Source organism: Sebastes fasciatus, chromosome 2 (assembly GCF_043250625.1).
Source record: "Sebastes fasciatus isolate fSebFas1 chromosome 2, fSebFas1.pri, whole genome shotgun sequence".
In the NCBI taxonomy this organism is placed as follows: domain Eukaryota; kingdom Metazoa; phylum Chordata; class Actinopteri; order Perciformes; family Sebastidae; genus Sebastes; species Sebastes fasciatus.
In genome coordinates this window covers 10,363,079-10,378,647 of record NC_133796.1, presented here as the reverse complement: position 1 = coordinate 10,378,647, position 15,569 = coordinate 10,363,079, and the positions used below count along the sequence as shown (strand labels likewise).

The following is a 15,569-nucleotide window of genomic DNA, read 5'->3' as shown; positions in this document are numbered from 1 at the left end:
TGATTTAAGGACGTTGATCTACAATGGATGCCAGAGATACCTTTATCACTGGAGTAAGTAAAGTTGTGCTGATTTTGGGTTGTGTCTAGAAGGTAACCCGCAAATTGCAAAATCTGATCTGTGATCTGCAAAAACTCTGGCGAGACTCGCTGCCCGACAACCTACACTAATCTTAACTTTTCGAGATCAGCGACTAACCTTAACCATCTTGCGAGAGTTTCCACAACTTGTGGGTTCCCTTCTAGACACTGCCCTGATTTTGGCAACATGTGCCTAACTCCAGGGATCAAACCGCTAGCCCTGTGATAAGTAGACCTGCTCCACCTCCTGAACCACAGCCGCTCCCCTAAAGACTTGGACAAAAGAACAGCGGTTAACAGAGAACGCACACTGAACACATGCAGCTCAGCTCTCTGAGAGATTTAGATGAAGACAAGATTTTGTCAAATTTACACATCTTTATAAGACAGGACAAAATGGAAAAGGAGATCGTCTGATTGTTTGAAGACATTTTCTTAAGAGAGTCACATTAATACAAAGATCTATCATGGAATACCAGTATTTTATATACTGCAGTTGTTATACCACATTTTTATATTCTGTAACATGTGTACATATGCCAACTTTGCTTCAAAAAGTGTTCAGTTAGTTCATCCAAGAAAAGAAAATGAAAAACTTTTTTTAAACAATATTCAACTCACCATGAAAGGATTACAATACCCTGCAAATGCTCACGGTCTGTGTCATAATGTCTTTAAGCGTTTGTCTTTACCACAAGAGAAGACACAAAAACTCAATGCTTTGGGTAACTCGTTGGATTTGATCCTGCCTTTCATATAAAATACTTGAAATAACTGAATGCTCATTAATGATTTACATAGTCCCGAGGGGAAGAGAGACAACACTGTGATACTGTGAGAATTCATGTCAGGATAATAAGGAAGTGATGTGAAGAGTTCCACTCCAAAACGCTATATATCCAGATACAACATAAAATAAAATTGTTGCCTGAGGTTTATCATTCAGCGTCTGAGAAAATCTACAGAATCCACTCTGCGAGAATGAACTCATTTTGAGCACTTAATTACGAACGAGTCTTTTAAAAGTAATTTCATTTGGTTTTAGTTTTTTTTTTTTTTTTTGCTGTTAAGCTTTTTGGGGGTCATGTTTTTCTGCCACATTTTGGAACAAAACTCTTCATGTTCTCCAGTTCATTAAATACTGTAATTATCAAAAATATGGAAGGCGTAATACCACACAGTTAGCTGATCCACTTCAGTGATTGTTATTTTAGATGTACCGTCCATAAATAAACACAAGTGTCTACCTGCTTCGGTGGCTCCTCTCTGGTTGTAGCAGAAGAGGTTTTTTATCACAGCAAAAGACGGGTGAAAGCCTCGTCATTGCTAAACATGCAAAGGCCACGAGTGCGAGGAAGAAAAGAGTGACTGTGAGTCATGTACAGTTTATGGAAAAGAAATCAGAATAGTAAAAAATGAATTTTGTTGTTCTAAGCGGTGTGCGAGGAAAAAAAGCCGTCGTTTCTTTTCTCGGCTTGAGAAGTGACCAGATCCTGATGGTATTAACCGAAAATGTTTGGAATCAACAGTTTGACATTTTAAGAAATGCGCTCATTTGCTTTTTTTTTTTGCTGAGAGCTAGACGAGAAGATCGATACCGGTCTCGTGTCGGTAAATATGAAGCTACTTCCAGCAACTGGTTGACTTAGCTCAGCATAAGCTAACGGGCTTATGTCAGTTTAAGAGGTGCTGGTAGGTGGATTTTGTGACCTTTGGATGGAGCGAGGCTAGCTTTTCCCCTCTGTTTCCAGTCTTTATGCTAAGCTAAGCTAGACCAGGCTGACATTTGATAGATATCTTTTCATCCAACTCTTTGAGTGAGCGTATTTCCCAAAATGTCTTACTATTCCTTTAACTTATAGCTTTTTATGAGGCTGTGCGTGTGAAGCACACACCCGCAGCTAACAAATGATTCGTACTTCCAGTTACAAAAATGTTTTCTTTAGAGTGGAGAAGCAGTTTCACACCAACACGCCTAAAAATGACAGAACAGTTCCTCAAAAGCGTGTGTATGTGTTTGAGGGGTGTGGTGTAAGATATTACTCACCGACGCATTATTCTTGCCATAAAAAGCAAATGAACTGGAAAGTGAATACGAGGCTTCATCAACCTCTTTGGAAAAGTGTCGTGTGGATGGTTCCCCTCGTTCACCAGAGTCTCTGTGATTCGGTGTCAGCTGACTTTTTCAAACTGAGTTCACCGGCTAATCACCTTTATCACATAAGACAACTTACCAGCACTGACACAGGTGATTCCCAAGAGAAATCTCCTCGAGATTAGGATGAAAACAAATACCATAGCTTTATACTTTAGCCACCCAGATCACAGTCAGAAAAAGGAACCAAAATAACACCCGAAAAAATAAGTTAACATAATTTTGACACATAGAATTTTACAATATGTACATTATTTTTTAAATTAAAATAGATTTGTCGGTTGTCTGATTGGGGAGATCCTCTACAGAGCGCTCCTTTGTTTTTCCAACCATCCAGTGTTATTCCACAGAAGCGGAGTTCCCATCGGTGCCAGCCAATCAGAGTGCAAGTAAGGCTACCATTGTCAAGTCCCTGCCAATAGTTTGTCGGTGACGTCTTCGGACAGGGCCGAGCCCTTAGCAACACACATGGCAGACCCTTCAACACCCTGACAAAAAGAAATAAATATAAAATATATGTAATATTTCTATATATATTCATAAAACCAAACCCAGGATAGATTTTAACTCTGATGTGTTCTCTCCGTAATATAATCAAACTGTGGCCATTTTCCTATTGCCAGTCCACTTCACTTCCCTTTTTGTCTCCATTTTTGTGTATTTTTGCAGTTTTTTCGAGGAAAAAAAAAAAAAGTCTTCTTCAAACCTGTACATCTTATACGCAAGTAAACAAAATGTAAAAGTGCGTGTTTTTTGAATACGTTTTATCCACTATATCCAAAAGTGTTGCAGGCACTTAAGTCCTTCCAAAACATTGTAGGTGTTTTTCGACAGTGGAGTAGGTTGGTTTGGTTATTCCTGGATTCGTGTGGGTCGGTCTGTCGGTTATGTCTCTGTCGTTCTGTCGGTCTGGCGAGGAACAGGCCACCCTGGGGCCGCCGCTAGCCCAGGATGTCCAGGTAGACCGGCGTGGCTTTGCCCATAGCGAACATGACCTTCTGAATGTCCTTAATGTTCAGTCGCTGCTGCGGTTCCCTCTGCCAGCAGCCCAGCATGATGTCGTACACCTCTTTAGGACAAATCCGTGGCCTATCCAGAACCCGGCCCTGGGTTATGCACTCAATAACCTGCAGAGGAGACAGGGCAGTGGAGTGAGACAGACATATTTTCACTGACTGATTGCTTTGGTTTGGTCATAATGAGAAACCGGTGACACTGAGCAGACTGTCCTTTGAGGTTTGAACTAATGAAACTGAGATGGAAGAAATAAACAGTCTGCATCCACTCTTAAATTTGTCCAATATTAAAGAGGAAACAAGATCTTTGTGCCACAGCACAAAATAACAATAATACGGAATATCTCTGGGGATGAATGAGATATTGCTAAAAGAAGATTGATCATTTATTTTTTGGACTTGTGCTGCAATTAGCCAGACGACTCATTGCTGCTGTGACAATTTGACCTCATTTTTTGTGTCAATTCCAGGCTGCTGTAGCATAAGAGAACGGATAGGGGTCTATTTGTGTGTAATGGTCGTGGCTGCACTGAAAAACTGCACAGAAAAAGTGTTGTTTTCAGTTGTTTTTCTCTTTAAGCCCTAAACATTCTGTCATTAGAGAGGTTGGGGTGGGGAACAGGGGATGTTCAGGGCTAGATAAATAGTCAACAGTAGATTAATTGGAGCTGCAGCTCAGCACTGTGTGTCAAGTTGTTCTAGTCATTAATAAGAAACAATAATTCATTTAAATAAATTGTGAATGTGTATAAGAGCATAGAACATTATGATATAAGTATATGAAGGCCATCCCCATGCTCTATTATGTCTCATAAATTGTTGCAGCAACTTTTGGGTTGATACCATTCGTTACACAGATTTGGGGCTAAATTGAACCATTTTTTGGTGATTGGATGGCGAGCACTTCTGTTTTGGAAACTGCTCAGGAACCCCCTTATTGTCAATAGCTAGGAAAACCATCCATCCTCTGAATGTTCTAGGTCTCTAGTTTGTGGCTGTAAAGTTTCATGAGGCTGTGATTATCCTAGAGGTCACCACAGGTCATTTTATACAGTGAGGTCAAGTTTCAAAAGTCTCACTAAGATGAAATGTCTACTATGGGGACTATCATCATCACACATGAATATAATTGGGCTCTTTGCATCCACAGGAGTCTCAGCTTTACAGTGATACACAATTTATGTAATTCCAAGACTGTTAAGGGACCCCAGTATGCAGAAATATTCAAACACACCGTTTTTAGAATAGGAGAAAATAACACATTTATACAGCATGAAAAAAAACTGCATGGTTTTTGCCCCAAACTGCATGTGATCATCATAAAGTGGGCATGTCTGTAAAGGGGAGACTCGTGGGTACCAATAGAAGCCCTTTTCATTCACATATCTTGAGGTCAGAGGTCAAGGGACCCCTTGCTAGTTAGTTGCCATGCTAGTTTTTCTCGCCAAAATTAAGCCTAACTTCATAGCGTTATTTTGCGTTCTTCCCGACAAGCTAGCGTGACATGACATGGTACCAATGGATTCCTTACGTTTTTCTAATTTTTAGTTTCATATGATATCAGTATCTTCCCTCTACCTTGAAAACTGAGCCCACTACAACCTCTGAAAGACAGAAAAGTGGCCAGGCATTTTAAGGGGGTTATACTGAAACCAGCTCAAACATTATGTTCTTTTTTCAGTTATTATGGTGTAGAATAATTATCATGAGACATATTATGGTGTCGTGCAATTTCATGCTCTTGTAAGCTACAGTAGCAGCACAACAACACGGTGTCAGAGCAAAGCGTTTGATAATCTACTGCTATCTGAAGCCTAATTTTCTGGAAAGAATGCATGACAAACCTAATCTGTGTTTAAATAAATAGGATTTCACTAGTTGGTTTTACTCAAGAGTGTCAACAAGAGTAAAAACCTGAAAAAATACAGAATATTACAACAACCAACAGGGGAAAACCCTGTTCAATTGTTCCACCTGTTGCATCTGTTTGTCAAGGTAAAGCACTGCTCTCTCTCTGTTACATTCGGTGTCTCATGTCTTGTCACCAAAGGATGAGAGGCCTGGCAGACAGACTGCCTTGAGACTTAGATTGAGGGGGTAGAACATCAATTCCTGAAAAGACATACGGAGCTACTTTGCATAAATCCCCCAGATCACAAACATTACAAGCAGCCGGTAGTAAAGGCTGCAGTGGTCATGGCAACAGCATCCGGCCAAACAGATGTTAGAAAATGATCCTGGGAGTAATCATGAATGACAGGGAATCCACCTAATTTACAACCTTAATGCTGTTGTAACTTTTTGATAAATTTACTACCTACCAACAAGGTTGTGGTTATATATTATGGTGGCAGAGGAATCACCTGCATGTTAGGGCTGGGACGATTCGCCTATCTCCCGATTCAATACTATCACGATACTTGGGTGCCGATTCGATATATATTGCGATTATACAAGAATTACAATTCGATATTACGATTTATTGCTTTTTTAACACTAAACCATGAGAAAAAGTTGAATCATACACTTCTAGGAACTTTTACTTTGGAAAACATCTTAATTAATATGGTAAGAATGTTTAATTTTCAGCGTGTATGTAGTCACAGATGTCCTGAAGTCAAATATATCAGTCAAATAAAAGAATAAAGACATTTCCCTCACAAATTAATGGTATTTTTAATTTATAAGGGACATGTAATGTTTTATACTTTTTCGGAATATAATCCAATTAATCTTATTTGTATATATATATATATTGTATATGCTGTTCCCTTTATTAACACTTTATTTTGAAAACCGGACGTGGTCACACATGTATACTTCCGCTAACTTCGCCAAGTTTGTCGCTACTAGCGACTCGCTAGCTCTCCTGTCTCTTTATACATCCATGGTCAGCTCCATCGGGGCCGTTTGAATTCATTTAACATAAATGTCAGTATATGGGTGCTCTACAGTTGTAGCGTCAGTTGATTTGACCATGGAGATGAGAGTGATGGCTGTTACCGCAATACGATGACGTTTCCTGTCCATGACAGAGTTAGCATGCAGCTTTACCCATGATGTCTGGCTCTGCTTTTCCCACAATGTGTCAAACCCAAAGTGTTTCTATACTAATGTTTAAAATGTGAGGGTGCAGGTCACATCCACGCAGACCCTCCACCGTTTGTCATCTCGGCCGGCTGCGGTTTGTTTTGGCTGACAGACGCGGGACGGATATGATGTCGCGTTACTCAGACTATAACAATAAAAGCAGTAACTTCCTTCTACCTCTGCAAAATGAAGCAAATATATCGATTCTGGCATTAAAAAATAGATTTCAAAATCGTAAAATAGGTGAATCGATTTTTTCCCACCCCTACTGCATTTCCTATTCCTTGATGTGAAAAGTTGGTGGAGTTCCCCTTTAAGTGACTAAATGGGCCTTTAATTGAAGGCAATATAAGTTTACTTAAGGTCCTATTTTGTGCTTTGCTGTGTAACAAAACTGTGCTCGTGGGAACACTGTGAGGCAGCAGCTCACCATCTAATATAACAATGTGATAAATGGTGTCGGTTGGATAAACTTTTCAAACATTTTAGAGGTATTTATGTTCAATTTTACTCCATCTCATTTATTTGACAGCTCTAGTTACAGGTTACTTTGCAAATTAAAAGCCCTGTACACCCACACAGGTGTTCTCAATTACCCTGGCTGATTAGACCGCTGTGCTGGGAATAACTGATGTCGCCAAACTCTATGGTGCTAATAAGAGCGATAACAGGGTCAGCAACAGAAGGAAGGGAGATGTTTGTACACGCCCACATTATCCCGAAGAGACGTCTAATCAAGCAACAAGTGATAACACCTGTAGGGGGAGCGGGACTACGTATGACCACGTTATTAAATACTTTTTGACTTTGAACATGGCGATGCCTTAAAAATGGAAGAGCTTACTGGTGCTTGAAAGTATCAGATCTGCCCGTAATTTAAGTTTACAACATTTAAAAAAACGAGCAAACACTGTCAACAGAATGTGAAGAGGTTACAGTGACGTCTATCTATTGTGTGTTGCAGATATATCTACTGTAATTAGCATGCTAAATAGCTAGCCCTGGCCTGTCCTGCTTTGTAATACCACTTGTCGATAGCAGTTAGCTGTAGCAACTAGCAACACAGCCCACCGGTTAGTGGCATAGTAAACACAAAGATGGCTAACGTAAACTACAGGCCGACGCCACACGCAAAGATTATAAGATAGCAGTATTATTGTGACCGGCTCTCAGAGTTTCAGCAGTTTTTCGAATTTTGCCTATTCATGCCCTGCTGGAAGTTAGTAGCCTAGTTGGCTTGCCTGGCGACTGTAAATTTAGATTGTCTGGCCGCAGTAGTAGAGGTGAAATGCTATTTGTTTGGAGCATGTGGCTAGGTATTACACACTGCACCTTTAATAAGGAGCAAATACAACCTAGTCGCCAGAAAATTTTTTGCCATCGTATGTTTCTGCAAACCAGGGATACGTTTCATGAATACGTTTCAATTCGTTTCATGAATAAGTTTCATATCAGCCTCATATTACGCTTGTAGAAATGCACAATGGCGTCACCTTAGGATTCGGCAACAAAACCACTATAGTCAGGTTTAGGAAAGAACTGCATGTTGGGGCTTAAAACTACTATGTTTGTCCAGTGAATATTTCACTGAACGTTGTGAACACAGGACATGAACAGCTGGTTTTACCGCGACGCACGAGACATTAACAGCGGTCTCCTGGATGAAAGCCTTGTGTTTCATGGACCCATCCACCTCCCCTCCCGTCCTGTGTCTCTTTAGCTCTTTATATGTCACTTGTTCTGACTGAATGCAAAAACATTGACATTCAACGAATCCCTGGTTTGCAGAAACTTACAATGTCAAACTTTTTTCCTGGCGACTGGCAAATACCACTGCTTTTTTGTAACAGAAAAGGGGGGAGGTGAAAACAAAGAGTATATTTTGTCAGCCTATAGCTCCATGATCCCACCAGCGATCGTAGAGCCAGTGATAAATGCAGCACGACTCCAGTCCCCCCAAAACTTAACAAGCAACTCGGATGGACAGATAAGCAGCGGGAGTCTCAGCTGCACGGAGGTGTAGCAGGCTGGAGGAGGATCAGCTGCTGCATAGAGAGCCAGGCAGCAGGGTCACTGCTGAATACAAAAAGTTGTAGTTCATCCTTCACCTCTGGTAGCAGAGGTATCTCAGCAAAATGCTAACATGTATTGTCCCCTTTTATTTGATCTAAAGTAGCTTCAGGGTTGTTAAAACCATCCTGTTTCTCACTGATTGCCAGTATCTGGTATTATATATTCTGTATCAGCTTGTTCCAGATCTTCATTGAAGCTGTGTGATGTTTACACTGAGTGAAATACACAAAACCCAAGAGCCCATGTTTTTTTTATGGCTGCACCATTCCATCAAATGTCTCGTGCATCATGTTACACACATTTCCCCCAAATTCAGCATGACATATTTGGTATCTTTGGATACTTTGTAATCTTCTCTCGAATTTAAAATAAGCTTTTGTGGGTTTAAACAATGTTTGGCAGCGTGGCAGTTTGTAATTTTCTTCCTGAATAAAAGTATTGGAAAGTAGTGGAGCCTATAATAGAGCCCAGTGTTTGAAACAAGTTCCCACAGTACCCATGGTGATCATTCATCATTGTCCCTGATACCCATTTCTAATTGTTGCTGTAATGTATCATTGTGTAATGTGTTGGACAAATCAGAATAACTGAATATTAAGTACAATATCCAATACTACCTGAAGATGCAATTACAGTATAGGAACAGATTGTGGATTTTAATTTTTTTGGCTATGACATAATACGGTGCTCATCTCATTACATTGTCATAAGGTTTCAGCGATGTAGTTTAATCAGCTGAGTGTTTCATTTAGAGAGTCCACAGAAAATCTTTCGGCTCAAGATGCACATAAAAACGAACATATTGATGTTTCAAATGAAATACTTATAAGTGCAATGCATGCCAGGTTATTCTTTTAGGTCAATTTAATTTTCTCAATATGCTCGCTTTACAAGAGTAATCCTAATTGAATTTTATTGATTCAAAGCAGAGCCTCCAATGAAAAAACAAACCAATCATGGGTGTTATGTAATGCAGCATCTTGTCTGGTTGCAAAGCGGCATCAATTTATCACCTCGTTGGGCCAGCGCGAGTCTCAGAGAGAGAAAAGAAACAACACGAGGCAGTAGATTAAGATCCAGAGCGGCAGTGTTCATTTAAATTCTGCTATCAGACAGCTTGTGCTTTCCCTTCAGCCCTCGATGCTTTGTGAAGGAAGGCCAAGCTATACAATTCCTACATTAAAAACAACTCAATTAATTTACTGTTTTTTAGTGATTTGAAATAAGCACCTTTACTTGCACGAAACGTAGAAGGAGATTTTGACATTTAACATTGGATAACCTGGAGCTGTAACTCTCAATATGTGCATGGAGGCCTGCAGTACAACCTTTGATAATATGTATGTACTGTATCCTGTGATGGTTTGTCTAAATTAGGGCTGTCAATCGATACAAATATTTAATCGCGATTAATCGCATGACTGTCCATAGTTAATCACAATTAATCGCACATATTTTATCTGTTCCAAATGTATTTCATATTCTTACGAACATGGGACTGGGCAAATATGCTTGCTTTATGTAGATGTATGTATATAGTTATTATTGGCAATTAATTAACAACACAAAATAATTAAAATATTGTCCAGAAACCCTCACAGGTACTGCGTTTAGCATAAAAAATATGCTCAAATCATAACATGGCAAACTCAAGTCCAACAGGCAACAACAGCTGTCAGTGTGTCAGTGTGCTGACTTGACTATGAATTGCCCCAAACTGCATGTGATTATCATAAAGTGGGCATTTCTGTAAAGGGGAGACTCGTGGTACCCATAGAACCCATTTTCATTCACATATCTTGAGGTCAGAGGTCAAGGGACCCCTTTGAAAATGGCCATGTCAGTTTTTCCTCGTCAAAATTTAGCGTAAGTTTGGAGTGTTATTTATCCTCCTTCTCGACAAGCTAGTGTGACATAGTTGATGCCAACGATGCCAGTGTCGTCACTCGCAAGTTGCGTTAATGCATTAAAGAAATTAGTTGCGTTAAAACGAATTTGCGTTAAAGTGTTATTATTGCGTTAACTTTGACAACCCTAGTCTAAATGCTTCTGGCTTTTTGTACCTCGTTGTTACCCAGCTGAAACCAAGGCTGCTTCCCATAGGTAAAGATCTCCCACAAGATGACTCCAAAGCTCCAGACGTCGCTTTCCGTGGAGAATTTCCTGTACATGATGCTCTCTGGGGGCATCCAGCGAATAGGTAGCATGGTATGTCCTCCAACCTGTGGACAAGAGAAGAGAAAGAGAGGAGAGGACATCTTTATTGCAAAAAAATTAAATGTTGTAGCTAAAACACAGATTAGAAAATTCAGTCATCAACACAACTCCCAGGCGTCTGGGGATTAACTGTCCTTGCATGTAGCCGATACGACGGGCTTAACATCTCATGAATGTCTGCTGTGCAGTTGGGTGTTGACACTGATGCAATACAGGAAAATGCTGACTTATCTGCCACCTGCTCTGTATGTATTGAATCGTGGGATGTGAAATTCCTTAGGTTATTGTATTAAACCGCGCCTTTGTTCTTGATGAAAAACTGCAATCTGCAATCCCTTCTCTGCTGCAAAAGTACTGGCCCTAAGCAGAGGATCAGGGTCTCAAAGCGTGGAATTGAATGTGTTCTAATCAGTGTTTTAAAGAAATAGGTTTCAACCAAAAGGGGTTAAGAAAACTGCTGAATGCAATCTCATATGGATCCTCATAGTAAAGAATTTCATATGGCTGCAAATGCAAATGTTTAAACCATATATATCAACACGCAAAGACCCTTTGCATGAAGCAAGGTGCCAGCTGAGACAGCGGAGGTATCAGCTGTAAGCTCTTTAATGTCTTTCAACCAGCAAAACATGAAACAAAGTGTCCCATGCTGTAAGTCCTCTAAGGCTGGATATTAATCGATTAAACAATCATCCATTAATCATCCTGGCTCTCAGCTGCCATTAGCTGGCATTGTTTTAAAATCTATTTCCCATTCTTGTCGGTGACTGTGTTTTAATGAGCTGGACAAGACTGATAGTATTGCAGGTTTCAGCTCAGAATCCTCGGACAGTATTAATTACAGTGATGACTGTGGAGGCTCAGGAGTCAAAGTGCACTATTGACGGATGATGTTATTAACATGCTGCTGTGATTTGATGTGACGCTTGCTGGAGCCACTGTTGTTACAGTATGCTGAAGTGCTGCTGTGATTTCTTTCCATCCTAACATCAAAATAAAAATACATTTTCCAAATGCAAGTTCCACTTGCTAACTTTTGTCCCCAGACTTTTTTACTATGTAACCTGTTTAACCATATAGTTCCACACTTTGGTCACGTGATAAACTTGAGCTGACTCCATGAACACTGAGCAAACTTAATCTGCTGAGAAAGAACATGAGATGCGGTTGAAAGCCGCGGGAAAAAAAATAGTAAGTGGACTTAAAGTAAAGGTTTTTTTTGTCACGGTGAAGCTAAAAATCAAGTCAGTTTTCTTTCTATATGCAAGAAATTTGATGGTGGTCACATTTCATAAAACAGAGTCCTAAAAATAGAATAGAATATGTGGTGTATAAAAAAAGTTACAACAAAAATTAAATGGAAATAATTAAATCTGGTGAGCTACAAACAAAGTACAACAAAGAAAAAGACAACTACAAATTAGTTGAAATTGAATTTATAGAGAATTGATTGGTTTGAATTAACACTGAATTTGAAAAAAATATCTAATTGTGATTATTTTAACTGATATTGCAACTGTGATATTATTTTATTTTTATTTCATATTAGAGGGAATTATAATTTTTCATCATTCTCATTTTCATTGAAAAACCTTTTAAGTGATTATGGTGCGCTTTTTGCTGGAATCTGTACCAAACAAAGATCTTTTCTTAAGCCTGAATGTCATGTGTAGGCAGGACATCTCTGCAGCACCACAATATTTTATTTAAAATGGTGTTTTGTCACACATTTCGCCTTTAACAAATATTGTGCCTCCTGTGCTTTGAAAAATTGTGATTTTGTGGGATTTTAAACGTGCAGTGTGCAACATCTAGCTGTGAAGTAACAGATTGCAACCTCTCCCGTGTGCCAAGCGTGTAGGTGAACTACGGTGGCTGGCGTGAAAAAGTGAATTTCCCTTTCTAGAGCCAGTTGATGTTAGAGTAGCGTAGGTCATTTGGAAAATAGCAGAGTCGGTGCTTAGAGTGTGTGTTTAGATCTGAGAATATCAAGTGAATGTACAGTAGAAGTTGCAGTTTGTGCAGAAATAAATGCTGCAGCTCCTCAAACCCAACAGAGGTTTCCTGTGTCTTGTTTCTCGGCGGCTGAGTGTAGTGATGGCAGTGATTATACACTAAAGAAAATAATACTTATTAATATTATATTCCATTTCTGCCAGAAGATCCTCCTAAATATTACACCGTTCGTTTTATATACAGACAATAAAGTATATTTTTCGCAATACATAGAACCTAATCCTACCTGATCATAAAAACAAGTTTAAAAATGATGTAATTTTCCCTCCAAGTGTCAATGTCAATTGTATGGAATTTGTTGTCCTATCACTTCCTTCCTTTGTGATGTTTGCAGTCATTTAGTTTTACTTATCTGGTTCAGTTTTTGGCTTTTGCTGTTGTTATCTTGACATTTTTGTCAAGATAACAATAAGATGGATTTTTAAGCCCCTTTGAGGTTTTTATCTATATAAGTCAGTGGAAGTGCTCCTGCAGTGTATCGGACACATATCTATAATAACATCCATCCATCCATCCATCCATGCATTCACTGATCCACCTATCCAACCATGCGTCCATCTATCCTTCTGAGCTCATCTTCTGTGCTAAAGGGCAACAAAATCAAAAGCACAGTCACACATACCATAAGCTCTGAAATCGTCATTAGGACAACCTCTTACTGTAGCCTAGCTGTATTCACCCTCACACGGTTCCTCCGTTCTGTACCTCTGGGTTACAACACAATCACATTCATTTAATCATAATAAGCTCGTCTCCCAACTCCATTTACCAGCTCCAACATCTGTGTGCCTTCAGCTGTGAGCATTATGTGGCATTAAAACAAAAAAAAAAATCATCTCAAGTCTTACTAATTACCTCCTAGTTCCGTAGCGCGCTCATCGCACATTTCCTTTGAAAGTCAAACACAATCTCTGCGCGTCAGCTTGACGCAGCAGATGAATCTTCTGGATGTTTTTAAAGAAACATGAGATTTGTCATTCTGCCAAAAGGCTGCTCCTTCCTGGGCATTTATACAGAACGTCCTCTAGTTTGTACACTTCATCAAATTTAGTTGCTGAGTACGAGGCCTGTTTTTTTGCCTTTTCTTGTCCTTCGTCTAGGCCTATAACCTTCTCTGAAGTCCTGGATTGGGTTGCACCAGTTATTTGTACAGCCATTATTAAGTTTATGTGTTAGTCCTTTCAGTTTTAGGAAGCCAAACAATATATCAAATTAAACTGTCAACATGTTGTACATGTACCTTTGACTTTCTTTTATCTATATACATGCAGAAATATGTGTGTTTCCGAGTTAGTGGTAGTCACGTAGTTTAGAATGAGGGAGACGTATCCGATTACACAACCATCTTGAACAATGTCTCCCGCCCACTCCAGGACGTGCTGGTCAAACACAGTACATTCAGTGCTAGACTCATTCCACCGAGATGCACTACAGAACGCCACAGGAAGTCATTCCTGCCTGTGGCCATCAAACTTTACAACTCCTCCCTCCGTGTGTCACACACTCTGAGTCAATACACTGGACCTGGACTATCAGCTGCTATATACAATACTGACTTAACGCAACTGTACAATAATTTGTGCAATAGTTCAACTGTGCAATACTCGTCATTAATACTGCATTTATACTGTACATTTCAATAAATATTATTTATACCATTCTGGCATTCATACTTAACACACTTCTCAGCATTTTGTATTTACTTATTTGCACTGTGGATAAACTGTACGTTATATATTGCATGTCTTAATGCAAATATTTTCCCATATTTTATATTTCTTATATTTTAATTTTTTATTGTATTACTTACTTATATTTATTGACATATATTGTGTTTATATGGAATTGTATGTACACCATTGTACATACAATTCCCCCCCGGAGATCAATAAAGTATTTCTGATTCTGAGGTCAGATGTGTTGTTCATATCCCATTACAGTACCTCTTGTACTCTCCAATCGAGCTAAAAGGGTCGTCATATATTAGCAAGCAACGTTAGCCTTGTCAGTTAGCTACGCAACAGTTAAACTCGGCACTTAATACTGTACATGTACATACTGTAGTACTTACTACAGTATTAATAATAATAATAATAATAATAATAATAATTTTATTTATATAGCACCTTTCAAAACAAGGTTACAAAGTGCTATCCAAAAAAAGCATGATAAAAATAATGTATTGTATATAGCAGCTGATTGTTAGTAACAACTAACCTCTACGTACGATGTTAGTTTGTATGATGCAACTGCTGTTTCCTTTTAGTGATGTGTAATTAAATAAGCTAAAGTTTGGGGTTAAAGTGAAACCATGTATCTATTGAAAGAATAACTAACGCAATCTTCTTTTTTAAAATCAAATGTTCGACTCATAGTGAATAAAAAGCACTATCGCTCAATTCAATACCCTTGAAGTAGGAGGTTTGCTGCTACAGCTACAGGTTTGCTAATGCTAGCAACATTTAGATAGATATTTCTGTGAAACTGACATTTCTGCGTCAGTTTGCTGACTTTATGTCTCTTCTTTATTTGTGCTAAACTCACAAAACATTTTAGTCAGATCCCCTAATGATGGTGTCTTTAAAGCAACTGACCACTTGTGGCCACATAGGCTGCTGTTCAGCTACGTAGTCTCATTTGAAGAGCAGCTGATGCAACCGGCTCCTGCGAGCTGCAGGAGTCTAACAACCTGAAGTGTACTCTAAAAAAAAAATCGGTTTACATAACTATTAGACGTTATTGTAAAACTCAGAGAACCCAAAACATTGCCTTGAAGAAGTGTGTCAAAAATGATTAATAAGGCTTGTACAACTTCAAGGTTCTTTGTAACCTCTCAACATTGGAACTACACTGTGGTTCTCGGTATTTTGTGCCATATTGGACCTTGGAGCTTTTCAGTGTGACCTCGTTTTGAGTGTCTTG

At 39.1% G+C, this 15,569-nt stretch overlaps 1 protein-coding gene across 8 annotated transcripts in view; it reads right to left on the bottom strand.

The window, feature by feature from the left end:
* Positions 1–443: 443 nt before the first annotated feature.
* ntrk3b (neurotrophic tyrosine kinase, receptor, type 3b) overlaps positions 444–15,569 on the bottom strand; it is a 241,698-nt gene continuing 226,572 nt past the window's right edge. For 6 of the 8 annotated variants that reach the window (XM_074661256.1, XM_074661274.1, XM_074661282.1 and 3 more), the window contains 2 exons: positions 10,478–10,636; positions 444–3,362 (listed from right to left, as the gene is read on the bottom strand). In XM_074661256.1, coding sequence (XP_074517357.1) covers positions 3,177–3,362; positions 10,478–10,636 — 345 coding nt within the window. In that variant the 3' untranslated portion in view covers positions 444–3,176. The remainder of the gene's footprint in view (positions 3,363–10,477; positions 10,637–15,569) is intronic. The other 2 variants (XM_074661297.1, XM_074661306.1) reach the window with 1 other exon arrangement.